The following is a 22,740-nucleotide window of genomic DNA, read 5'->3' on the forward strand; positions in this document are numbered from 1 at the left end:
TAGAATTTTTAAACAAAATAATAAAAAGATTTGAAAAGTCAAAGATGCTTTTTCTTTTTTTGTTTAAAAAATTTTTGGAGGGAAGATTCAAATTATGTTTCCCTCTCTTGTTTTAAAGCAAAAGACTTGCATATGTGGGGACTTGAACCCAAGACCTTGGTGAATGTGCTTGTGGTGTGTTTTCAAAACCAAAACCGTTTTTTTTCTTTTAATGGTAATTAAGAGAAAAACATTTTTGTCTTTTAATAGTAATTAAGAGAGAAACGTTTATGTATTTTAATGGTAATTAAGAGAGAAACGTTTATGTCTTTTAATGGTAATTAAGAGAGAAACGTTTTTGTCTTTTAATGGTAATTAAGAGAGAGACGTTTTTGTCTTTTAATGGTGATTAAAAGAGAAACGTTTTTGTCTTTTAATGGTGATTAAGAGAGAAACGTTTTTTATCTTTTAATGGTGATTAAAAGAGAAACGTTTTAGTCTTTTAATGGTGATTAATTATCCTCCAACAGTCATATTCTCATCTATAAAAAGAAGAGAACAGCACCATTGGAGATATAGTTTTTACAGAAAACATCAAAGTTTCTGCTTGTCTTCTTCCTTTCCTCCGTTCTGATCTGAGCACAGTTCTACGGTGATTCTGGGTGGACCAGTCAGCGAGTGCACGTGGACTGGAGCCAACTTTGGCTGTTTTATCTTGGAGCGTCACACAAAGTTAAATTATTTCATCAATTCAAAACCCTTGTGTGCGTTGAGACTTTTCAACCCCTTATCAATTCTTTGCATCGACTTAAAAGAACATGGATATGATTTTATCTTCAGGCTGAATCCCCTCACACTCTCACTTAGAGGCCGTCCCAATATATACATCCGAGGTCTTTACAAGGCAGGTTGTAACGACCCGATTTCCATGACCGGATCGCTACAAGCGAACCTGCCAAAATACCCATAGTATTTTTTATTTTATTTTTAACAAACCATCTATGAAACTTAAACAACTGTCATTCTTATTCCATAACTAAAATGTTCCTTACAATAACATCGACATTTCAATAACATGTTCTACTAAATAAAATCCAAACTAGAAATTTCTTAAATAAAACCGAGACGTCGACGAAGGTATCGTCATTTCAATTATTTCTCCCATCGCTCTATGCTCCTAAACGTCCTTGTGCGCAAACGCACCCTCGTGGGCATCCTCTAATCCTGGGGAGAAAACAACGTCAAGCAGAGTGATAGTAACCTGGCAGGTATGATAGTTCAATCTAAACAACAGATCAAGATCCATATTTATTTATCAATTCAAATAAACTGAACAAATACTTTTCCAACATGATAATTTATAGAGATTTTCTAAACCAGAATAAGAGAATTCATTTTAAAGAAATACAACTACTTGCAAATTTAAATATAAGAAGATCATTTTTAAAGTGAACAACTTACTTGAACGAGAATAATTAACTAACAACCAGAATAATTACAAATCCGTTACGTTCTCATTATAACGATTTAATTTAATTCCCAGGGCACTCCAGCTCCCACTAGCTTGTTGCCCTTGCCAACACGGTCGATTCCGCGGGGACTTATTACGATAGATCATACCGCCTAGGGACTCTTGGTCTCCGTAGGATTCCGACATCAACTTGGAGTTGCACGGTTCTCCCAAGTTGTATACCTTTGTTTACGGGGATAGCTCAATGGCTTCCCATCACCCTTTCCCATTTCTTCTTTGGGTATTTCTTAAGTGTACATACGGCTCCCACGTTATTTCATATGATTAACAAGAAATACAATTTAAACTGAATATTTTTATCAGAATTCAGAATCCATTTCAACATATAATATAAAAGACATAATTTCATTTATTTATAGAATAACTTAGAATCAATATAAATCAAATACTTCACCATTCTTTGTTGGATAAATTAAAAGCCATACGAGCAAAGTTAGGTATCACCTGCCTTGTAAAGACCTCGGATGTATATATTGGGACGGCCTCTAAGTGAGAGTGTGAGGGGATTCAGCCTGAAGATAAAATCATATCCATGTTCTTTTAAGTCGATGTAAAGAATTGATAAGGGGTTGAAAAGTCTCAACGCACACAAGGGTTTTGAATTGATGAAATAATTTAACTTTGTGTGACGCTCCAAGATAAAACAGCCAAAGTTGGCTCCAGTCCACGTGCACTCGCTGACTGGTCCACCCAGAATCACCGTAGAACTGTGCTCAGATCAGAACGGAGGAAAGGAAGAAGACAAGCAGAAACTTTGATGTTTTCTGTAAAAACTATATCTCCAATGGTGCTGTTCTCTTCTTTTTATAGATGAGAATATGACTGTTGGAGGATAATTAATCACCATTAAAAGACTAAAACGTTTCTCTTTTAATCACCATTAAAAGATAAAAAACGTTTCTCTCTTAATCACCATTAAAAGACAAAAACGTTTCTCTTTTAATCACCATTAAAAGACAAAAACGTTTCTCTCTTAATTACCATTAAAAGACAAAAACGTTTCTCTCTTAATTACCATTAAAAGACATAAACATTTCTCTCTTAATTACCATTAAAAGACATAAACGTTTCTCTCTTAATTACCATTAAAAGACAAAAACGTTTTTCTCTTAATTACCATTAAAAGAAAAAAAACGGTTTTGGTTTTGAAAACACACCACAAGCACATTCACCAAGGTCTTGGGTTCAAGTCCCCACATATGCAAGTCTTTTGCTTTAAAACAAGAGAGGGAAACGTAATTTGAATCTTCCCTCCAAAATTTTTTTAAACAAAAAAAGAAAAAGCATCTTTGACTTTTCAAATCTTTTTATTATTTTGTTTAAAAATTCTAACAATTCAGTCTTGAAATTTAGATCCATCGATCCAAAGCCTAAATCTTAGGGTTATTAAAGAAAAGTTAATCGCAGTCATTACACAGGTGATACCTAACTTTGCTCGTATGGCTTTTAATTTATCCAACAAAGAATGGTGAAGTATTTGATTTATATTGATTCTAAGTTATTCTATAAATAAATGAAACTATGTCTTTTATATTATATGTTGAAATGGATTCTGAATTCTGATAAAAATATTCAGTTTAAATTGTATTTCTTGTTAATCATATGAAATAACGTGGGAGCCGTATGTACACTTAAGAAATACCCAAAGAAGAAATGGGAAAGGGTGATGGGAAGCCATTGAGCTATCCCCGTAAACAAAGGTATACAACTTGGGAGAACCGTGCAACTCCAAGTTGATGTCGGAATCCTACGGAGACCAAGAGTCCCTAGGCGGTATGATCTATCGTAATAAGTCCCCGCGGAATCGACCGTGTTGGCAAGGGCAACAAGCTAGTGGGAGCTGGAGTGCCCTGGGAATTAAATTAAATCGTTATAATGAGAACGTAACGGATTTGTAATTATTCTGGTTGTTAGTTAATTATTCTCGTTCAAGTAAGTTGTTCACTTTAAAAATGATCTTCTTATATTTAAATTTGCAAGTAGTTGTATTTCTTTAAAATGAATTCTCTTATTCTGGTTTAGAAAATCTCTATAAATTATCATGTTGGAAAAGTATTTGTTCAGTTTATTTGAATTGATAAATAAATATGGATCTTGATCTGTTGTTTAGATTGAACTATCATACCTGCCAGGTTTCTATCACTCTGCTTGACGTTGTTTTCTCCCCAGGATTAGAGGATGCCCACGAGGGTGCGTTTGCGCACAAGGACGTTTAGGAGCATAGAGCGATGGGAGAAATAATTGAAATGACGATACCTTCGTCGACGTCTCGGTTTTATTTAAGAAATTTCTAGTTTGGATTTTATTTAGTAGAACATGTTATTGAAATGTCGATGTTATTGTAAGGAACATTTTAGTTATGGAATAAGAATGGCAGTTGTTTAAGTTTCATAGATGGTTTGTTAAAAAAAAAAATACTATGGGTATTTTGGCAGGTTCGCTTGTAGCGATCCGGTCATGGAAATCGGGTCGTTACATCATTTCAGTGGATATTTCAATTTTTTCGTAGCTAACTATAGTTCCAAAAGCACAGCCAATTTATTTTTATTTTTATTTAAAGATAAAAGCACAGCCAATATTCAACTAACTATAGTTCCAAAAGGCACAAGCAATATTCAACAAGGTTTCTCGTAGTCCTAGTGAGTCCATCTGTGTGACAAGGAAACTCCACCTGTTAAACAACAGCACTATTGGACACACAGAGACAGTGATCTAGATAGGAGCCTAAATGTGCTTTTTTAGCTTATCGTTTTATCGTTATTACTATATATGTATATATAAATATCGTTTAGTAATTTCTTTTAATATGTATGCTGTATCATATTTCAGAGTAATTAAGTGAACTGATGTCTAAAAGGAATTTTTTTTATACAAGGGCCAATTTGTTGTCTTTTTTTTATTTTTGTAGAATATGTGTCGATAACAGGTACTAATATTCTTGGCCCGTGCAATACATGGGTGTAAATTAATGGGCCCCAACCCAACAAAACATGAGGTGCAAAATTGTGGGCACCACTGCATCAAAATATTAGGTGTAAATGGTGGGCCCCTCCCAATGCGTGCGCTTGATGGAGATGTTGGGCCCACCTGATCAAAATATTCATACAAATAAAATAGTAACATTGAAAGGGTGTAAATATTATAGCCAACATTTACTAAACCAGATAATTATCATCATCAAAACTAACAACCCTGCACAAGAAACTCCAGAATTAGTAGTAAATATAGAAACAAACAGGATCACCTTTAGACCAGTCCTTAACTTCCTCTAGGACTTTCTCTTCATCAAACAGACACTGTTGAAGTTTGGGTATCTCTTCCTCTAGTTTTGGTATCAGATTTGTTGAAGCCTCATTCTCCTTCAAAACTTCCTGAAACTTACGTGAATCCTGCAATGCAAACAAGATTAAGAATAATGCACATGTTCATTAGAAGATAAAGAAGTACCCGATGCATGCCTTTTCAATCTTTTCGTCTAATTTCTTGATTTTTTGCTTCATGTGCTTGAAGTCCTCTCGATATTTCACATCCTGCCTTTCAAACTCTTTAAATTCATCTTTACAGGTTCTGAGGTCATTATCAAGTTCCTGAATATCGCATCAAACAGAAGGATTAAAACCAATTCAACCCAACAATGCCAATTACATTAGGTAACATCAGTTCCAAAGGTACTAAACTATAGAAAGAAATCCAAAAAACAACATTAAGATTTTGATATTAACATATGCAAAAGCTGTTGTGATTTTAAACTGCAAGAATCAAAGAACCTATGATACAAATACTTAGAAACCTCCTAAGCATCACATAGAGGTAATCAATATATAGTTGAAATAAAGGTGCCTTCGAGGTTTTATTTTTGTGCATTAGAGATTATTCTATTTTGGTCCTTTACATAATATCACTTAATAAAAGAAGGGAGACCGCTTGATTTGAGTGATTTCCATTCTCGTGAAATGTCTCTTCTCACCTGTTTTCCATCTGCTTTTCTAAATAGTAACAAAGCCGATTTAGAACCAAGAGAGTCTAGAACTCTTGATCCTACAGGATATCTCAACAAAATATCCCCCGTCTAATATATATGGTTTGGATCATCTTTTCAACGCAGATCTTAGCCTTACTGTTGACGCTACCAGTTGTACATATCATCTGTGAGCTGAACTGAAGGAATGGTGGGATTTGAATAGATGATGTCTTACATGTATTTTCTAAGAATTTTAATCAATTTCTTAACTGATTTTGAAAGGACTTTATGAAGATCTAGAGATTTTAAAATTTTCAAATATGAAGGCCTAGTTATGGAGTATTTTCAACTGTCCTCTCTAGGACAAAAAATTTCAAGGAAAAACTTAAGGCATTCTATCATTTTTTGCTATGCGAACAAAGAAGTAGTCTCGTATCATTTGAATGCGATGGACATACATCTTTAAGGCCATTTTGGTCATGCAAGCGCCCTGTTTTTTTCATCTTCTAATGAAAATCTGTTTGAAACAAGGTTAGAAAAATCAAGCAAATTAGTGGTGACCTTTTATGATTTGATTTTGGATTATCATATCCAAAGACGTATCATCTAATAGTTTTTCGGCTAGCTCAAGTCCATATCGGACTCAAAGAAGTAGTCACGTGGACCGCGCTAGAGTTCAAATCATGACTAACAAGCTAGATGGAACAATCAGGAATGGTCCGAATTAGCAACTATATTCATTAGTGAACAAATGAAAGGTCTGGAGGATGATGATCCCGATTATGAAAAATAGGAATCTGAGAACCTCCCTCATGTAATGGTTATTGCATTTGATCCAGCCCAACATTAGCAGGGAGCTAAAATTTCTACAAACAATAAAGGATATTTGGAAATTGTGCCCAAGACATACTCCCAAAAGGATGATGTTGCTAGGGTCTTTGAATTGCATTAGGACATAGAAAATCCAACTCAGGGAAAGAATTCAATTTATAATAATAGACGAACTCATGAAGCTCATCTATAGTTGACCTCAGGAAACTCATCTATGGATTCCAAGGATCAAGTCATTGATGACCCTCATAAGCATCTTGCTGCATTAGAAGTCTCTTAGAGCTCAAGAACCACTGCGGAACAGTCATGTACTCATGTTGTCGGCTGTTGCTCATCATCTATAATACCTTTCTACCTCTTGTATAATTAGTTTAGGAGCCTCATATCATGACTGGTAAAATAGATAGCTTTATCTTTTTCCTGTCATGTGACTGGTAAAATACAGTTTTATCTCTTCCTTGTCATAATCCAATAACAATACTATGAAAATCGTTGATGGTTCATTTCCTTTTGTTTCAAGGAAGGACACCAATATGGTGTTTCCTTCCTCGATTTTACCCGTTGTTCTACATGTTCCATCATCTTTTTCTAATCTTTCATAAGTAATCCTACTAGAGAACTACATCGTAGTATGGCATTCCCCACTTGAGCATGTGTCTTTGTCTTCACCAGTTCTTTCCTAACAATCTAACATCAAATATTGTGGGCATTTATGATACGAGACATGCCAGTTGTCAAAACAAACGTTTAGAAAACCAAATCAACGATTGACAAGGAAAAGGTCTCGGTTTGATATGAACTGCCCAACCACAGGTCAATCAGCATTGAGCTCTACTCAACTCAACTCAACTAAGCCTTTGTCCCAAACTAGTTGGGGCTAATGAATCCTTTAGAAAATTTTCATGAATTCATTCAGCATTGAGCTGCCATTAATAAATTAATGATTAAATTTTAAAAATCAAAGAAAAAATAAAAAAAATAGAAAAACAAAACAAAACAAATACGGGCAATGTTAAGTTGAGCATGTTGGTAACTTATCGATTTATATTAATTAATTTATTTAGTTGAAATCAGTATGACCTATACTTCATAATTAACTTAGTAACACAAATTTTCTACAATTAGACAGTTAGAAGAAAAGAAAAGGTTGAATCGCATGAACTTTGATATTAAAATTTCTAGCCAAGTAAAATAATTAACCCTATGGATCAACTTTTAAACTTAGTGACCTCAGAAAGTTGGCTAGGTAATTAGCTTGGTAACACTACTAAGAGCCCGAAGTTAAAAATCCTAATCAACTTCCAACATAGAAAGTAGGAATAAATCAAGAAAAGAAGATCCTTAAATTAGATTTCGATCAGCTAATATAATAACTTCGTAAACGATCAGTACTTTTTGAGCTTTTACCTAGGTTTTTTTATACACGCTACACAAAGACTAAAACGGTGTCAACATGTGTGAACACAAACACAGTTGTGGATACATGTCAACACGAACTTATACAGGTCAATCCATTCACGCAAGTAAAGACATGTCTTTATTTTTTACAGTATTTGGCTTTGTATTTTTAAGAAGACATAAGTAATGAAATAATCTTATATTTATTTAGTATTTGACTTGCCTTTTTTATTATATTACTTTGTTTTAGGCCTTTACCCGTTAGGGCTTTTCTTGCATGAATATTGTTTAGTATCTTCACAAGGGATTGTACGTCACCATTGGTCAGCTCAAGAATCCCAAAAAAAGTGGGGGCTAACTGCCATTGCCATGGAACAAATGTGGCAAAAATAACCCGAAGTTGTGCCACAACAAAATTCTTAAATGGCAAAGTCAACAATGCATGAATTAAACCCCATTTCGGAATGGTTCAAGGACTTGTAGAACTTCGATCGAGACCAAACCAACCACCCTTCCCAAGAATTCCTCATATATTAATTTTATGCTATCCGGTATGTTCGGTAAGAAGGTCTCCAAAATAAAATATTCATCATTCTTTCTTCTTCTACTTTCTTCTCTGTTCTTCTTTTTCTTCTCTTATTTTCCACCTTCCTTTTTCTATATTTTTTATTGTTTAATCTTCTTCTTCTTCTTGCCTGTATTTCCTCTTTCTTCATTTTGTATTTATTATCCTTTTTATTCTTCCTCCTCTTCATTTTTCTCCTCCTTCGTCCTCTAATGGACTGACTTTTACCTTTTTTTTACATACATACTTCACTTCATTGTTTCCTTTTTCCAGGTTGTACTTTTTTTTTATTTTTCCTTTCCTTTTCTTTGATTTTCTCCCTTTTTTCTATATATTTTTTTCTTTTTCTTTCTTTCTTTCCTTCTTCTTCTTCTTCCTCTTCTCCAATGGGCTGCTTTTACAGCGCCCCCCCCCCCCCCCCCCCCCTCTTTCCTTTCTTTCTTCTTCTTCACCTATAGATTGTTTCAAGTGCAGGTACAAACTGAACTGTTTGCCTCTTGCATGGCAATCCACTTCTTGCATAGTGAAGAAATGGAGTGTTTCAATCTGTTTCAAACTGAAGAGACTGCTTCAACCTGTTTGCTATTTGCATGTACGGAGTGTGAACTATTTGCTTTTGCAATCTGTTTGCCTGTACAAAGTGAACTATTTAATTTTCAAACAATAAACATTCAAAGAGCTCACTTCTCTTCGCCAAACATTTCTGTTTTTAACAAGCAAACAGTTCTCTTCTTAGTCCACTTTCTTCATTTCTAAATTCTAATGGGCTGAATTATGTTTTCTTATTTGTAATTCACTAATTATGTAATTGTTTTTCCCCTTTGATTGCTACATTATGTATTATTTTATTTTTTACAATTTTCATTTTGTGGAAAAGCATTCTTTATTTTTTGCATCCTTCTAATGGCTGCAATATAAATATTCTTCCTCAAATTAATTGACCAATTGACGGACTGCAACTGGATCACCTATTGACCCACTAGTTTTTATTGTGCTTGTTTGCTTTTCGTAATATGTGACATTGGCAAGTGGATCACCTATTGACCTACTAGTACTAAAACAGCATCACAGGCAATCAAGATGAAGATTGGGAGACACCTTGTGGAATTTTGGTTAAAAGTTTAAGAAGTTGAAAAGAGGTGGTTTCAATAATTGGCATACTAGAGTTAAGTCTTACGTGCTTCAAATTTCTGTAGAAGGAATTAAGAAAAAATAATAGGATTAATAATTATCAATATCATTAACGAGATGATGGGACATATGGAAACTAGAAAAAGAAAATTACATTCATCCGGTGGTATGATTAATATTCCTTTGTCTACATTTGAAAATGGAGCAAAAAAGAAGAGGGGAAGAAAGATTGGCTAATGTTTTAAGGTAGATACACATGCCAAGCTAAGCCATTTGATTGCTCGTCATTATAATTTAATTGGAACTACATTATTGGGAGTTATGGATACAGTATTAGGCAAATTACCAAATATACATGCGAGAACAATTTGTAGGATTAAAGGTGGTCTAGCTACAATAGAATAAGGACAACTTTCATGCCCGCAGAAAAAGCTAACAACGAACAAATCTTGGGTCTAATAAATGTCGGTTGGTCCCGAAGTGGTGTTTTATAGTTAGCGACTAGTGTACAAAAAATAAAAGTCAGCATTTAATAAATTTCCTAGTTTAAAGTTTCAGTGGTCCTATTTTCTTGGCTTAAATTCATAATTGGTATGTCTCCACTGATTTTGGATGTCTGGTGTGTCCATAATACACAACACTCATGTCCACGTCCACAGATCACAACTGAAAACTATTTAAACTTAAACCCAAATATTTAAAAATAAATCAAATAAAATCATAATAGACAAAAATAACAGCAGCCTCCCATTTCGGCCATAACGATGGACTCTTATTGTTGCTTTTCTACTTTGATGCTTCTCGAAATTGGGGGTGATTTGGGTTGCATCAGATATTTGTTGCTGAAACTTAATAATACAAAGAAGCGCCATCATGTTTTTGCTTGCATGTATTGTTGAAAATTGTTGTTTGGAATGTTAAACTTTAATGCAGTATCAGTGGCTATTAAGAAATATGTGCTTGTAATGCAAGAATAACACCGCTAAGTTCAAAGGCTGAATTTTTCTGCACATGAAGGTTTCATTTTTTATTTACCAACTATATTATTGAATTTAGCATGATATTGTCACTTTCTGAATTGAAAATAATCCTCATGCCCTAAAATCATAATGTGATTCTCACTAGAACAGTTGCACTATAAATACTTGCATCCAAATAAGGTCTCAAGCTAAATGAAAATATTGGGCTACCAGATCACAGACAGATGCAAGGCAAAGTAAATATTTCATCTCAGATCTGTACTGTCAATAGTTTATACAAGTCGTTATATTATTCAGAAGATTAAGGCCCTATTCGTTTAAGATTATGCCAACCGATTGTGAGTGCCAAACCAATTATTGGACTCAAATTTACGTTTAATTTTGAGTCCAATAATTGGTTTTGGACTCACAATCGGTGGGCATAATCTCAAACGAACAGGACCTAAGCTTTCTCTATAATCTCATAACAATTCCAGATCGAGAAATTCAACACATAATCATATGCTGACAGATCCATGCAAAAGCGAGCAAGAATATTAAGTATTATAAGTATGTGTGTGTATAACATAACAAGACACAATGATTAAGAGCATTACGAGCAAGCAAATACTCACCTCTTGTCTTTTTAAATACTGGTTGTGCACTGTCTCAAGATCCTTCAATGTTTTAGAATATTCCCGGATCTTCTCCCTAAAAATGATTCCAAAATACTACCATAATATGTTTCAAATTTGCAAAGCTTCAAAAAGTTTGATTCTTCAAGATTCCCGAAAGCTACCTTTCATCCTTCAGATTTTCTTCCAAGCTAGACAGATTTTCATGCAATTCAACAGTATGAGAAGCTGCATCGTCAGAAGCCAATTTGGTGGCTTTTTCCTGCCATTTCAAGAGTGTAAGCTCCCTCAGCATATAAGCCTCTGCTTCATTCTTGACATTCTGCAGGGCAGAATTATGTAGATATCAGTGCACCTATGGTTAGCAACTAGCAAAAGACAAGTATTTGATTCAGAAGTTCACATGTACCTCCAAGCTGTCTCTTTCCTTCTCTGCTAATTTCACCATTTGCACCACACCAGATCTTTTTTCGTTAAGGGTTTCCAGCCTACAAACCAACAAGAACAGCATGCTTCTTGGTTATCTACTCATTCAATCTTGAATATTCACGTAGGAATGTTTCAAACAAAATGGGAACAGTACAAAAAGAGATAACTCATTAGCTAACCCATGTTAAATATCATGCCGACTAAATTTAAACCATCATGCAGAAGATTTGTTTCCTTTTTTACTTCTAAAGACAAAAGAGAAGAAGAAAAGAAACAAGACCTCCAACGTGGCCATGCTACGCTAAAGGAATGCAGCACTCCACAAACCAGAAATTGATTGCACTACAAATTGCATGTCCTAGTTTTAATTGATTATTATTAAAAATAATTCTAACCAGCAAAAATCAAAGATGACAAACGAAAATAAAATACATCAAAATCAACAATTGATGCCAGAGAGAGGTAAGACCCAAAAGTTTGAAAAAAAGTGCTCCAGTAGGTGAACGTTTCACATGAATATCAGAGGAGAAAGAGAAGGGAAGGCGAGAGTGGGGAGAGAGGAAGGGAGCATTACCAAATTATATGCATGGTTTTAAAATTCCATTGACCCCAAAATGAAATGACTGAAAGGTTTCCGGTTCCATCCCCACCGAAATCGAAACGACCAAAATGCATCAACCACGGTAAGCGTAATCACGGTATACTATATCAGTATGCATTGTTTTGAAAATCTTACGATTTACGATTCGATTAACGATTCTTAGGCAAAACGATTTGAATCCCATGATTGAATCTTAATTTGTACGAATCTTACGATTTTTTATTGAATATTACGATTCGATTGTAAATCGTACGATTCATGCGATTTATCCAAATTAAGTTTTGTATAAAAGAAAATATGACTTCTTTCAAAAGACCTCATTTACTTTCTACATTACAAGAAGCCTTCGAAATCCCTCTCATCAGAAGGAAGAAGACAGAGGTCTAGGAGTTCGAACGAATCGAACCAGTCAAGCACAAAGCATTTGCTTGAGGGCATTACTCACATCGAGGTGGGAGACTACCATAATGAGGACAATATCGACTTCCGTCTTTTATGATTGATATTTGTCCTTTGATGTTTGAGACTTTGAGAATTGATATGATGCATGGGTTTGGATGAGAATTAGATGATCAGTATGTGTCAAGTTTGTCAGCAAACAATTCATATTACGATATTGAATGCTAATCATGGTAGTTTGTATTTGAATTAATGAATTTGGATGAAAAATGAATAATTGGCTATTTTTATTCTTTAATTTGTTTATTAATTTTTATTATATATATTTTTATATTTCTGAATGAATCTTACGATTTACGATACGATTTACGATCCGATACGATTCGGCCCCTATTACGATTTACGATTCGATTCCGATTTTCAAAACATTGTCAGTATGTATTATATAATTATATTTATATGAATTGTATGCCAATGTGGTACATGTATTATGCATAAGTATTTATATGAATTGCATGTGAAATTTGGTATGTATTAGATTATGAGAGATACGCGACTGCACATGTCAATAGGTGTTCAATGTTTTAAACCATTATGGATGGTTGTCTTGCTTATGGGATAATTTCAAAGTGTGTATGTGTACTTTTCCTAGCATTTCCTGAAAAATCTTTAAATAATATCATTTGCATATGTTCTCATAAGTTTCTGTGATTTTATAGGATTTCTACCTAATTTTCCTACCAAAACAGAAATGTTTTCGTTTCCATGGCGACTGAAACCGAAACCGAAATTTAAAAGCTTGCTTTTATATAGGAGCACCATGAGCAAAGCAAAGGCTTTTCTAGGGTATCTGGATTGCAAATCACATTTCTACATGACAAAACAAAGCAATCCTAAAGTGCAGTTTCAGGTCTTAAAGTGAGTAGTTACGAGAGGAGATGAAGGATAACTCTAACCAGAAGTTAATCAAAATGTCCCCTTATGTCCTGACATAAAACAAACCGAATAGAGTCAAAAAAACGGGATAACTACTTTCCAAAGACTGCCCACAAGACTAATAGGCTTACAATCTTTCATTTCTTTCATTCCTTCTTTCTTAGGAACATAGCATTGATGCTTTTGATTAATCAAACCCTATTATGAAATTCCTCTATAACCTTCATGATACCATCTTTTATCTCCTCCCGCATATTCTCATCATGGTTCTAAATATCCGTCAAAACGAACACAAAATGACCAAGAAGTTTTGCAGAACCATCCCTCTGCATGCTCTATAAGAAAAAGTTGAGTCTCTTTTTTCCCTCCTCCGAAGAAAACAGTAGTAGAACCCTATTGAGGGGACGAATGGACAGTTCTCTATGCTTTCAAAATGCAAAGTCTTGCATACAAGAAGGGAAACAAGAAGAATTGGAAGCAGATTTTTTACTCGAATATCTGAGCTAATAATCTTCAGAAAATAGAATGCACGGGCATTCGTGAACAGAAGAAACAGCACTTCACTGCTGCAATTCTCAGCTAAAAACAATTCAAAATTCTTGTTCCGATCTTCGAATGAAGGAGCTGGTGGTTTATATACCACCCCTAGCGAATGAAATGAAAAAAATAACCCTCAAACTCTCATATAAAATGAACCAAGAAAGTATCCTACTAACTGATTTACAGTTGATATGGAGGGTTCTATAATAACATGGGTTGGTTCAGTTTAACTGGTTCCTCTGGTTCAAGGAGAAAAGTATGTGATTCACTAAGCAACACCGAGTTTTGAGTCTTAAGCTATAATTTAGCCAACACGTTGTATTTATTGCTGTCGAGCCTTGGCGCAATGGTAAGGTTGCTCCATTATGACCTGGTGGACACGGGTTTGAGTCACGGAAACAGCCTCTCTGCAATGCAGGGGTAAGGCTGCATACATACAGGCATACAGCCCTCCGCATACCCCGCAATGGCAGGAGCCTCGTGTAGTAGGCCACCCTTTTTTTTTAATTTATTGCTGGCACACGTGTCCTGCTGTGTCCGACACGACAAGCGTGTCCACATATGTCGATACTCCTTTGGACACTTTTATATGTATTGCTTGGGTGTGTAGACACGTATGTGTGTAATAATCAATAATCTTATGTGTACGCATGTTTCACTGTTTCTAGATTTTTAGATGTTGCTATGTCGGACAACTCATATCCGTGTCGAAACTCGACACACGAATCCATATCAACAAATTATGATTATGCATACTTCCTATTTTAGCAATGTCCCCGTTTCTAAAATTTGGGGTTTGCCGTGTTTGTGTCGACACGTGACACTCATGTCTGTGTCCACAAATCATAGGTCTCCTAAGTCTTTCAGGCCTTCTTACTTGCTTTGGGTGTCCCTTCTGCTGCAAATATTCAGCCTCAAGCTGGTCTTCTTTGTCCTTTTCACCTTCCAGCTTTGCGTCAATATTACCCATCTCTGTATTTTCTCCCACAAACTTTAACACTCAGAAGATATTCCCTCCCTTCTTTTCTTGAATATTGGAAAGCAATTCTTTTTTTGACGACAAAAAGCTATTTTTAGTACCATCCTTCCAAAATGTATGTGGATTTCTCACCGTGGACAAGATAAGCAAGAGATGGTAAGCATACTTTTCTACTATAAAAGCAATTCTTTATAGTTTTATGATCTTACAGCCATGGACAAAGATAAGCAAGAGATGGTAAGCATCAATAGGCAGTAGGCACCAGTCGGCACCAGTCACACCAAACAGAATCCTCGTATGTTCTACTAATGGAATATGAAACAAGAAACAAAAAATTGATCTTGCCTCGTTGACCTTGAAGGCTTGGAACAAGAAAACTTGCATGGATGTGAATGTCCCTCATTCTTCAAACTTAGCTTGTCCCCCATTTTTCGACACAACAGTTTTAGAGCTTCCACCATCTACAATAATGTCACAGACCTTGTCACTGGATGTGTGTGGTCTGAAAGATGTTGTTCCTTAGCTAATGTCTTTAGATTCAGCCAGTGATCATAGCCATTCAATCACTAAACTTTCATCATGATCAACTTCAACTTCTTCCACAGCATTGCCATGCTGTCATAAATTGGATCACCCAACTCTCCTTCATAACTTTCACTAATTTCATCCACATTAAGCTCAAAAAGATGAGCTTGAGCATCAAAGTTGCATTTTAGACATTCGAAAGAACAATATCTCCGCGCGTCAAACTTAAAGCAATTAAATGTTGCTTCTGTCTCTGCATTTGATGTTAGAATTTGATGACTAAGGACCCCATTACAACAATTAACACAAATGGTGGGAGGATTTGATTGCTCGACATTCTAATATTTTGATCACAGTCACCATCCATGCCCAACACTAGTTATGTTTCCTATAGTGCTAGCTGTACCCTTGATCGAATCATCATTTTTGTGGTTTCTTGTCACAACTTTTCTACAACCTTCAATCTGAGTTGAAAAGCATCCCCATGAATCAGTATCCTACCCATAAAGATTTCATTTCGTATTTGGATACGTATAACAATAACATATCAAGCCATCTTTTGCTCATCACTTTCTTATAAACTAATACAAATAAAAAGCTAATAGAACTCTTTCGTGCACATTCCTTTTTCAATTGATGTAAGTTCTAAATTATTTAAAAGCTGGTCGGGAAATAATTTGATGGAAAATTCTACCTCAAACGCACCTTCATCTTACCCGTGTAGCAATCTTCGCCTGTCCCTTTTTCTCCCAAGTAGATTGTTCTTGGTCCCACCAAGTCGGGGCATATTCCTCCAATTTCATGGCGACTAGCATGACCTTCTTCCCAGGGAGTTCCTTCCACTCAAAGAAATTTTCTAATCCACTCAATTTCTCTGAGAATTCCGCTAGGTGTAGCTTACCATGGAATCCTGAGATATCGAGTTTGATTCAATTTCAGTCTTGATCTCTCTTTGAGATACAACCCCCTCCCCCGCTCTTCGAAACAGCATAGAATCACCTTAACAATGAAATGGTCTAGATTCGAAATCATTTTTATCAATCTTGTGTTGTTTTCACCATTTCTCATTCAATCATGTGTCTCACAATGCCTGATGATTTATGCGAACTGATCAGTCCTCTTGTGAGTTCTTTCATCCAAGAAGGCAACTTTGTCTTCCCACCACTGAATCACCGACACCATGAGGACAATAAAGACTCCACCACAGTTTAGAAAGTGTATCTTCAGCACAACAAACTTGCTTTGATACACCAATTGATGCATACATAAAATATAGAAAATATAGAATTGAAACAAGAAACCGAAGTGGAGAGGGATTCGGGTGGAGATGGTGCCCACTCATGGGTGTACTCTAAAATGGTAGGCCTCAACATATGCATAGGTATAAAATAATGGGCCTCACCTTATCAAAACATGTGTTGAACATGATGAGCCCCAAACATGCTATGCACGAGGTGTAAAAAAATCCATCATAAATAAAGTCCGGTAAAAATTTTCCATTGAAAAGTTTTCCAATAAAATTTTTCCATGGAAAGAAAATGAATGACAAACGAAAGAAACATGCATAGTATATATTATACATAGATGCGATTTGCTAGGCAAATTCGCACAAAGCCATTTCGCGGCTCACTTTTACTTTTACAGGAGAGAACAGTCACCTCAGATGAATTACATGAATAAGACAAAATCTGCTAAAAAGTGAGACAGTGTGGGTGTTCTCCCCTACAAAAGTGAGCCGCGAAATGGCTTTTCGGGAAATTGCCTAGCCAATCACATTATAGATATATCGAGAAGTGCCTTTTTTGGTCATCATGTGAGGAAATTCTACCCCTTAGTTAATCAAAATACAACAATACACACACATACGCGCGCGCGCCCACACACACACACACATATATATTACTAACTTCTCTATTTATACGCATGTCATTAATTACATAGAAAAAGATGGGCCCTATCCTAGATACACATGAGTAACATCCTAGACACTTAAGTGATGGGCCCTATCCTCGCAACAATATAACCAACATTACATTTCAGTAAATCCACAACATTCAAGACCAATTAGAAATGGGAAAGAAGTAGAACAATGTAAATTGCAAGTCCATTCATAACCATCAATTAAAACAAAAAACACATGTTCCGCCCTGTTTTGTTCTGTTTTGACCATGCAATATAAGGAGAAATGCCCTGTTCAAGTCGGAACCGATCGAATTTTTGGAAAAATTCCAGATTTGTCCTTCTAACGGCTATTTTTGTTCTCTCCTTCATAACAAAGATGACAAGTTGTAGACTCTTGATCAGGATATCAAATCATAGGGTTTAAAAACAATAAACACATGATCAACATGTATCACAGATAAGTGTGTCTTTCAATATAGAAAATTAACAAGCCAAACATTACCTGATAAAAAACAGAGGTTTCCGAATTGGAATATATATATATATATATATATGAGGAAAGTTTTTCTAGTCGGCCGACTAGAGAACCTTCTCTAGTCTGCCGACCAAAAACACAGTGGGCCCATGTTGTTTGGATGATCCAAAGCAATTATTTGATGGGCCCTAGCATAGATAGGGTGTGCCCAAAAAATCAGCTCCATGGGATCATCCTAGCTCTTCGTTTTCTGGAGGTTAAAAATGGACAGTGGAGGTTAAAAACACAGTGAGCCCACGTTGTTTTGATGATCCAAAGCATTCATTTGATGGGCCCTGACATAGATAGGATGTGCCTAAAAATTATCTCCATAGGATCATCCTAACCCTTCGATTTATGGAGGTTAAAATGGACGCTTATAAACTCCACAAATCTGTCCATTTTTAACCTCCACAAATCAAAAGGTTAGGATGATCCTATGCAGCTGATTTTTTGAGCACACCCTATCTATGCTAGGGCCTATCAAATGAATGTTTTGGATTATCCAAATAATGTAGGACCACTGTGTTTTTGGTCGGCAGACTAGAGAAGGTTCTCTAGTCGGCCGACTAGAAAAAATTTCCTCATATATATATATATATATATATATATATATATATAGTAAAAAAAACCCCGTGCCATGCACGGGACGACAAAGAACTGTACGGACCGCATCATAGGTTGATCCAAACCATCCATGTGATGGAGCACAACATAAATAGGTTGTGCCCCAAAAATCATTTCCATAGGCTAATCCTAGCCCTCCAATCTATAGAGGTTTCCATAATATGTTGTTCCTCTTAAATCGGATGGTTAAGATCACCTTATAGATTTTTTATTAAAAAAGCATAAAGGAGGGGGGTAAGATTGAAATTATGTGGCTTTAATGGGTGCCTTTGTTAAAAAGTATAAAGGAGGGGGTAGGATCGAAAATATGTGGGTTGAATGGGTGCCTTTGTTAAAAAAAGTCAAAAAAAGTGATGTGTATTTCTCATAGAACTTTCAAATAATTCAAAAAATCCTTTCCTTTTCTCTTCTCCTATATATATATATATATATATATATATATATAGAGAGAGAGAGAGAGAGAGAGATCGGGATAAATATGATATGGGGAAAAAAATAAATCCACTTGGTTTCCGACTTGATTTTCAATAGACAATAACTAGGAAGAATTCAAACTCACTGCTTATAGGATTCTTCAATCTTTTCAACATATTGGTTAGTTCCAATAATATCCTCGAGATATTCCAGAAACCCTTCATCATGAGGCCCTTGTGCCTTCGGCTTCATCAAAGAAATTTGCTCAACTTCACCCTGAATTGCAATCACAAAAATTAAAAGAGAGAGATGAATTATACCGGTATGAACTTTTTACAATTGAATAAGCCTTATCAACAATGACATACTTGAAGAATCAAAAAACGATTATTATCCAAGTCCACTCCTTTTCCTTTCAATTTCTTGGTGACCTCCGTAAAATTACTCCTACGGTCATTTATATAGTAATTCGAAGAGTTGTCTCGAAATGCAACTCTAGTAATGACAAAGTCACTTGCAGTAACAGCTTTATATGTTCCATCTTCCTGTAAACGAGCAATGCCCGCAGATCAGATAAAAACAGTCAGAATATAGATTAAAAACTAAAGACCCAAGCATGAGCGAACGTAATACAGTGAAACCCAAAGCAAGGGAGGGGAAAAAAAAAGCATTACCAGATCTATGATCTCCTGGAAATGAACAGAAACACCTGCACTGTCCAAGTTCTGGTGATTGGTGGAATTATGGATCAATTCTGATACTTTATTCAGGCGCATCTTCACAAATCACAAACAAAAAGAACAAAATCGTAGTCAATAGCCAGTTTTAAAAACTCAAACCTTAAAATGGACTCAATGAGGCCAACGTCCAAGTCCAATCAAGACACAATGAACTGAATGAATGTCTTTCTCAAGTCTAAAACGCTCGTGTCTTAGTTTGATCTCTCATGATTTCAGAAGACTTCATCAGTTTCTAAAAATTCGATATAACCCCTCAACTCAACACAAACCAGCCAAATTACCTGTTTTGCTCGCTTCCCGAACACAAAGAGCATGGCATCAATCACATTACTTTTCCCACTTCCATTTGGACCAACAACTGCTGTAAAACTCTGTACATTGCGAGTAAATGAAAGTGCACATTCAGCTGGTCTTAGAGTACTAAAATCAAAATCGCTTCTGACATTCAAATAAACAGTGAAATGCTGCCATTTATAGGAAAATTAGTTTCAGACAGGAGCAACGAACATATTTATTCAAGGCAAAATATTTGTCATTTCTTCACAGTTCTTCATATGATCGTTCCGAAAGCAATAAATGTAATGAAAAATTATATCCCAAGTAAGAACACAATATGACAAGAAAAATAACATTAAGGTTAGAGATGATTTTTCACACCCCTGTATGATTATGCGCCCCCCCCCCCCCTCCTTTAAAGTGAATTGTGGTAGATTTTAACGCTTTTTATGTAGAATCATGTTACAAGGGGGCACATAATCCTACAGGGGGGGATGAAAAAATCATCTCCCTAAGATTAACTCGAGACGATTATCAACAAAAACTCCAAAGAGGGGAAAAGGGAAAAATCCAAACAATAATGGCAGAAATCATGAGAAATTACAAATTTAAGAACAACGAAGCCTGTAAGGAAACATAGAAATCAAATAAAGTATAAATAAGAACCCTGAAACATGAGAAATCAGAAAGGACAGATAGGTTGTTAGCATTTAGCAATCGGAAGGAAAATCGAAGATGAGAATGAGTTTTGAAGGGAGAAGAGTCTAACCTTATGGAAAGGACCCACCCTTTGTTCTCCGGCATAAGACTTGAAATTCCTCATCACCATTTCCTTGATGAAGAGTCTCGGTTTTCTAAGTCCAGACTCGCTCTCGGGATCTGTGGGAGCAACTGTGTCGAACTCCATGGCCATCCCAATCGAGAAAATATCGGATAAATTAGAAATGGAGAAGACTAGGGCAAAAGAGAAAAACACCAAAAAGAAAGAGAGAGTCAGAGAGTGTGTGTGTTTAAGCGGGAACGAAAAGTCGCTTCGGTTTTGAACTCCAAATCGGGTGTGACTAGAGCGGAGACCCTAACTTGCGCCGAGAGGTACATCCGCGCACCTTTAGTCGTGGGGTCAACCTACATTACCGATGCTACCCCTTAGGTTCTGTTCACTTGCATTCCCTGAAAAAATCCCCGAAAAACAGCCTCATTTTTTCCTTGACAGGACAGAATTCTGGTGTTCACATACTTTCCAGAGAGAATAGAATTACACATGTGGAATTTCTGCAATAAGTTAAAAAATGACATGGAAAAACCCATTTTCCCCTCCTCTAGAGATTTCATTTCCAACCAAAAACACGTGGATTTCGTTTTCCTGGAAAACTAGTGTAAAAAGAAGGGCAAGCAGTTTCCTTGTAAACCTTTTCCTGCGCAAGTGAACAATCCAGAAACAGTTCAGAGAAATTTTTTCCTGCACAGATTCCCTAGATTTCTTTTCCTAATACCACATCAGATTCCCGGGAAACATTTTCTTTTCCTTTCCCGGGAAAATAGGCTCTGTTCGCTTGCGTTCCCTGGAAAACAGCTTCTTTTTTTCCTGAAAAGCTAAAATTATGATGTTCACTTGCTTTACAGGAAAAAAAAAATACACATGTGGAATATTTGAAAAACAACAAAAATTGACGTGGAAAAGCCCATTCCTCCCCCCCCCCCCCCCCCCCCCTCTCTCTTGTGGGACTCCTTTTCCCTGCTACTTTGGTGGGATTTGCTTTCCCATGAAAACTAGTTAAAAAAGGTGGGCAAGCATTTTCTCGGGAAACCTTTTCCTGTGCAGGTGAACAGTCTAGGAAAACCTTTTCCTGCACATATTACTGGATTTCTTTTCCTAATGCCACGTCAGATTCCCGGGAAACCTTTTCTTTTCCTTTCCCGGGAAAACAAGTGAACAGAGCCTACTTATAACAACTTTTTGACAGTAGGATAGTATGATCTTGAATAAGACCTTGTCCCGAGTAAAGTTTCAAATTTTGGTTTCCAAATAGACTGAAACTAAAATTTCAGCTAAAATCCGACCAAATCTTATCTCGTATCAACCGAATTCGAGATAATATTAATTATCAAGAATCAAGATTTTGGGGTGAAATCCCTTAAATTTCATACAAAATTTCGGGATAAGCAACATTTCGAGTATTACGCATTTCTATTTCTTTCGAAATTTAAAACCTTGGACCTAACTCACCTGGTTTTATGGATAGCTTGTCCTGAAAATAATTCGGGAAATGATATCAGCAAAACCATGTTTTGGGCCCAGTTTGTTTTAGATTGCGACAACCAATTGTGGAGTCTTCAACCAGTTATTGGATCGGAAATTGCACTAAATTTGATTCCAATAATCCATTGGGGACTCCGCAATTGGTTCTCATAATCTAAAACAAATGGGCCCTAAAAATAATTTTGTTTTTGGTAGGTAAGCTGGGATTGAACCTCCGATCTTAGGGTCGACGAACCTAATCTTTACCAATTAAGCTAGAGGCTCAACCCCAAGTGTTTTAGTAATTGTACTAATCCATCTTGTCTTTTCATTTCCAATTGGCATGTGCAACCTTTATGGGAAGGACAGTGATAAATCGACCCCCTAAAGTGATAAATTGACTCCTCATGTGTCTATCGCTCTCCTCTTTCTCTCTCTAACCCAGAGGAGAGAGAAAGACACATGGGGAGTCGATTTATCACTCCCCTTTTGGGAAATGTAAAAAATCTTTGACAGCTCTTTAAAAAATAGAAGACAAGATGGATCAGTGCAATTATTAAAACATGGTTGTGGTGATGTCATCTACCTTAGTTTAATTGTTTGTATACTTTGTTTCTTATCCTAGATTT

At 35.9% G+C, this 22,740-nt stretch overlaps 1 protein-coding gene across 1 annotated transcript in view; it reads right to left on the bottom strand.

Annotated features, from left to right (window-relative positions):
* The window catches only part of SMC3 (structural maintenance of chromosome 3), a 39,768-nt gene extending 18,837 nt beyond the window's left edge, over positions 1-20,931 (bottom strand). Inside the window, exons 1-10 of the mRNA XM_077353985.1 lie at positions 20,642-20,931; positions 19,878-19,967; positions 19,531-19,632; positions 19,225-19,401; positions 19,002-19,132; positions 11,400-11,478; positions 11,155-11,312; positions 10,991-11,066; positions 4,969-5,097; positions 4,755-4,899 (exon numbers count right to left, since the gene is read on the bottom strand). Of these exons, the coding sequence (XP_077210100.1) occupies positions 4,755-4,899; positions 4,969-5,097; positions 10,991-11,066; positions 11,155-11,312; positions 11,400-11,478; positions 19,002-19,132; positions 19,225-19,401; positions 19,531-19,632; positions 19,878-19,967; positions 20,642-20,785 (1,231 nt within the window). The 5' untranslated portion in view covers positions 20,786-20,931. The remainder of the gene's footprint in view (positions 1-4,754; positions 4,900-4,968; positions 5,098-10,990; positions 11,067-11,154; positions 11,313-11,399; positions 11,479-19,001; positions 19,133-19,224; positions 19,402-19,530; positions 19,633-19,877; positions 19,968-20,641) is intronic.
* Positions 20,932-22,740: the final 1,809 nt, after the last annotated feature.

The sequence above is a fragment of the Tasmannia lanceolata genome, unplaced genomic scaffold, assembly GCF_043159265.1.
Source record: "Tasmannia lanceolata isolate RefF3 unplaced genomic scaffold, GAP_Taslan_0.1 ptg000015l, whole genome shotgun sequence".
Classification (NCBI taxonomy): Eukaryota; Viridiplantae; Streptophyta; class Magnoliopsida; order Canellales; family Winteraceae; genus Tasmannia; species Tasmannia lanceolata.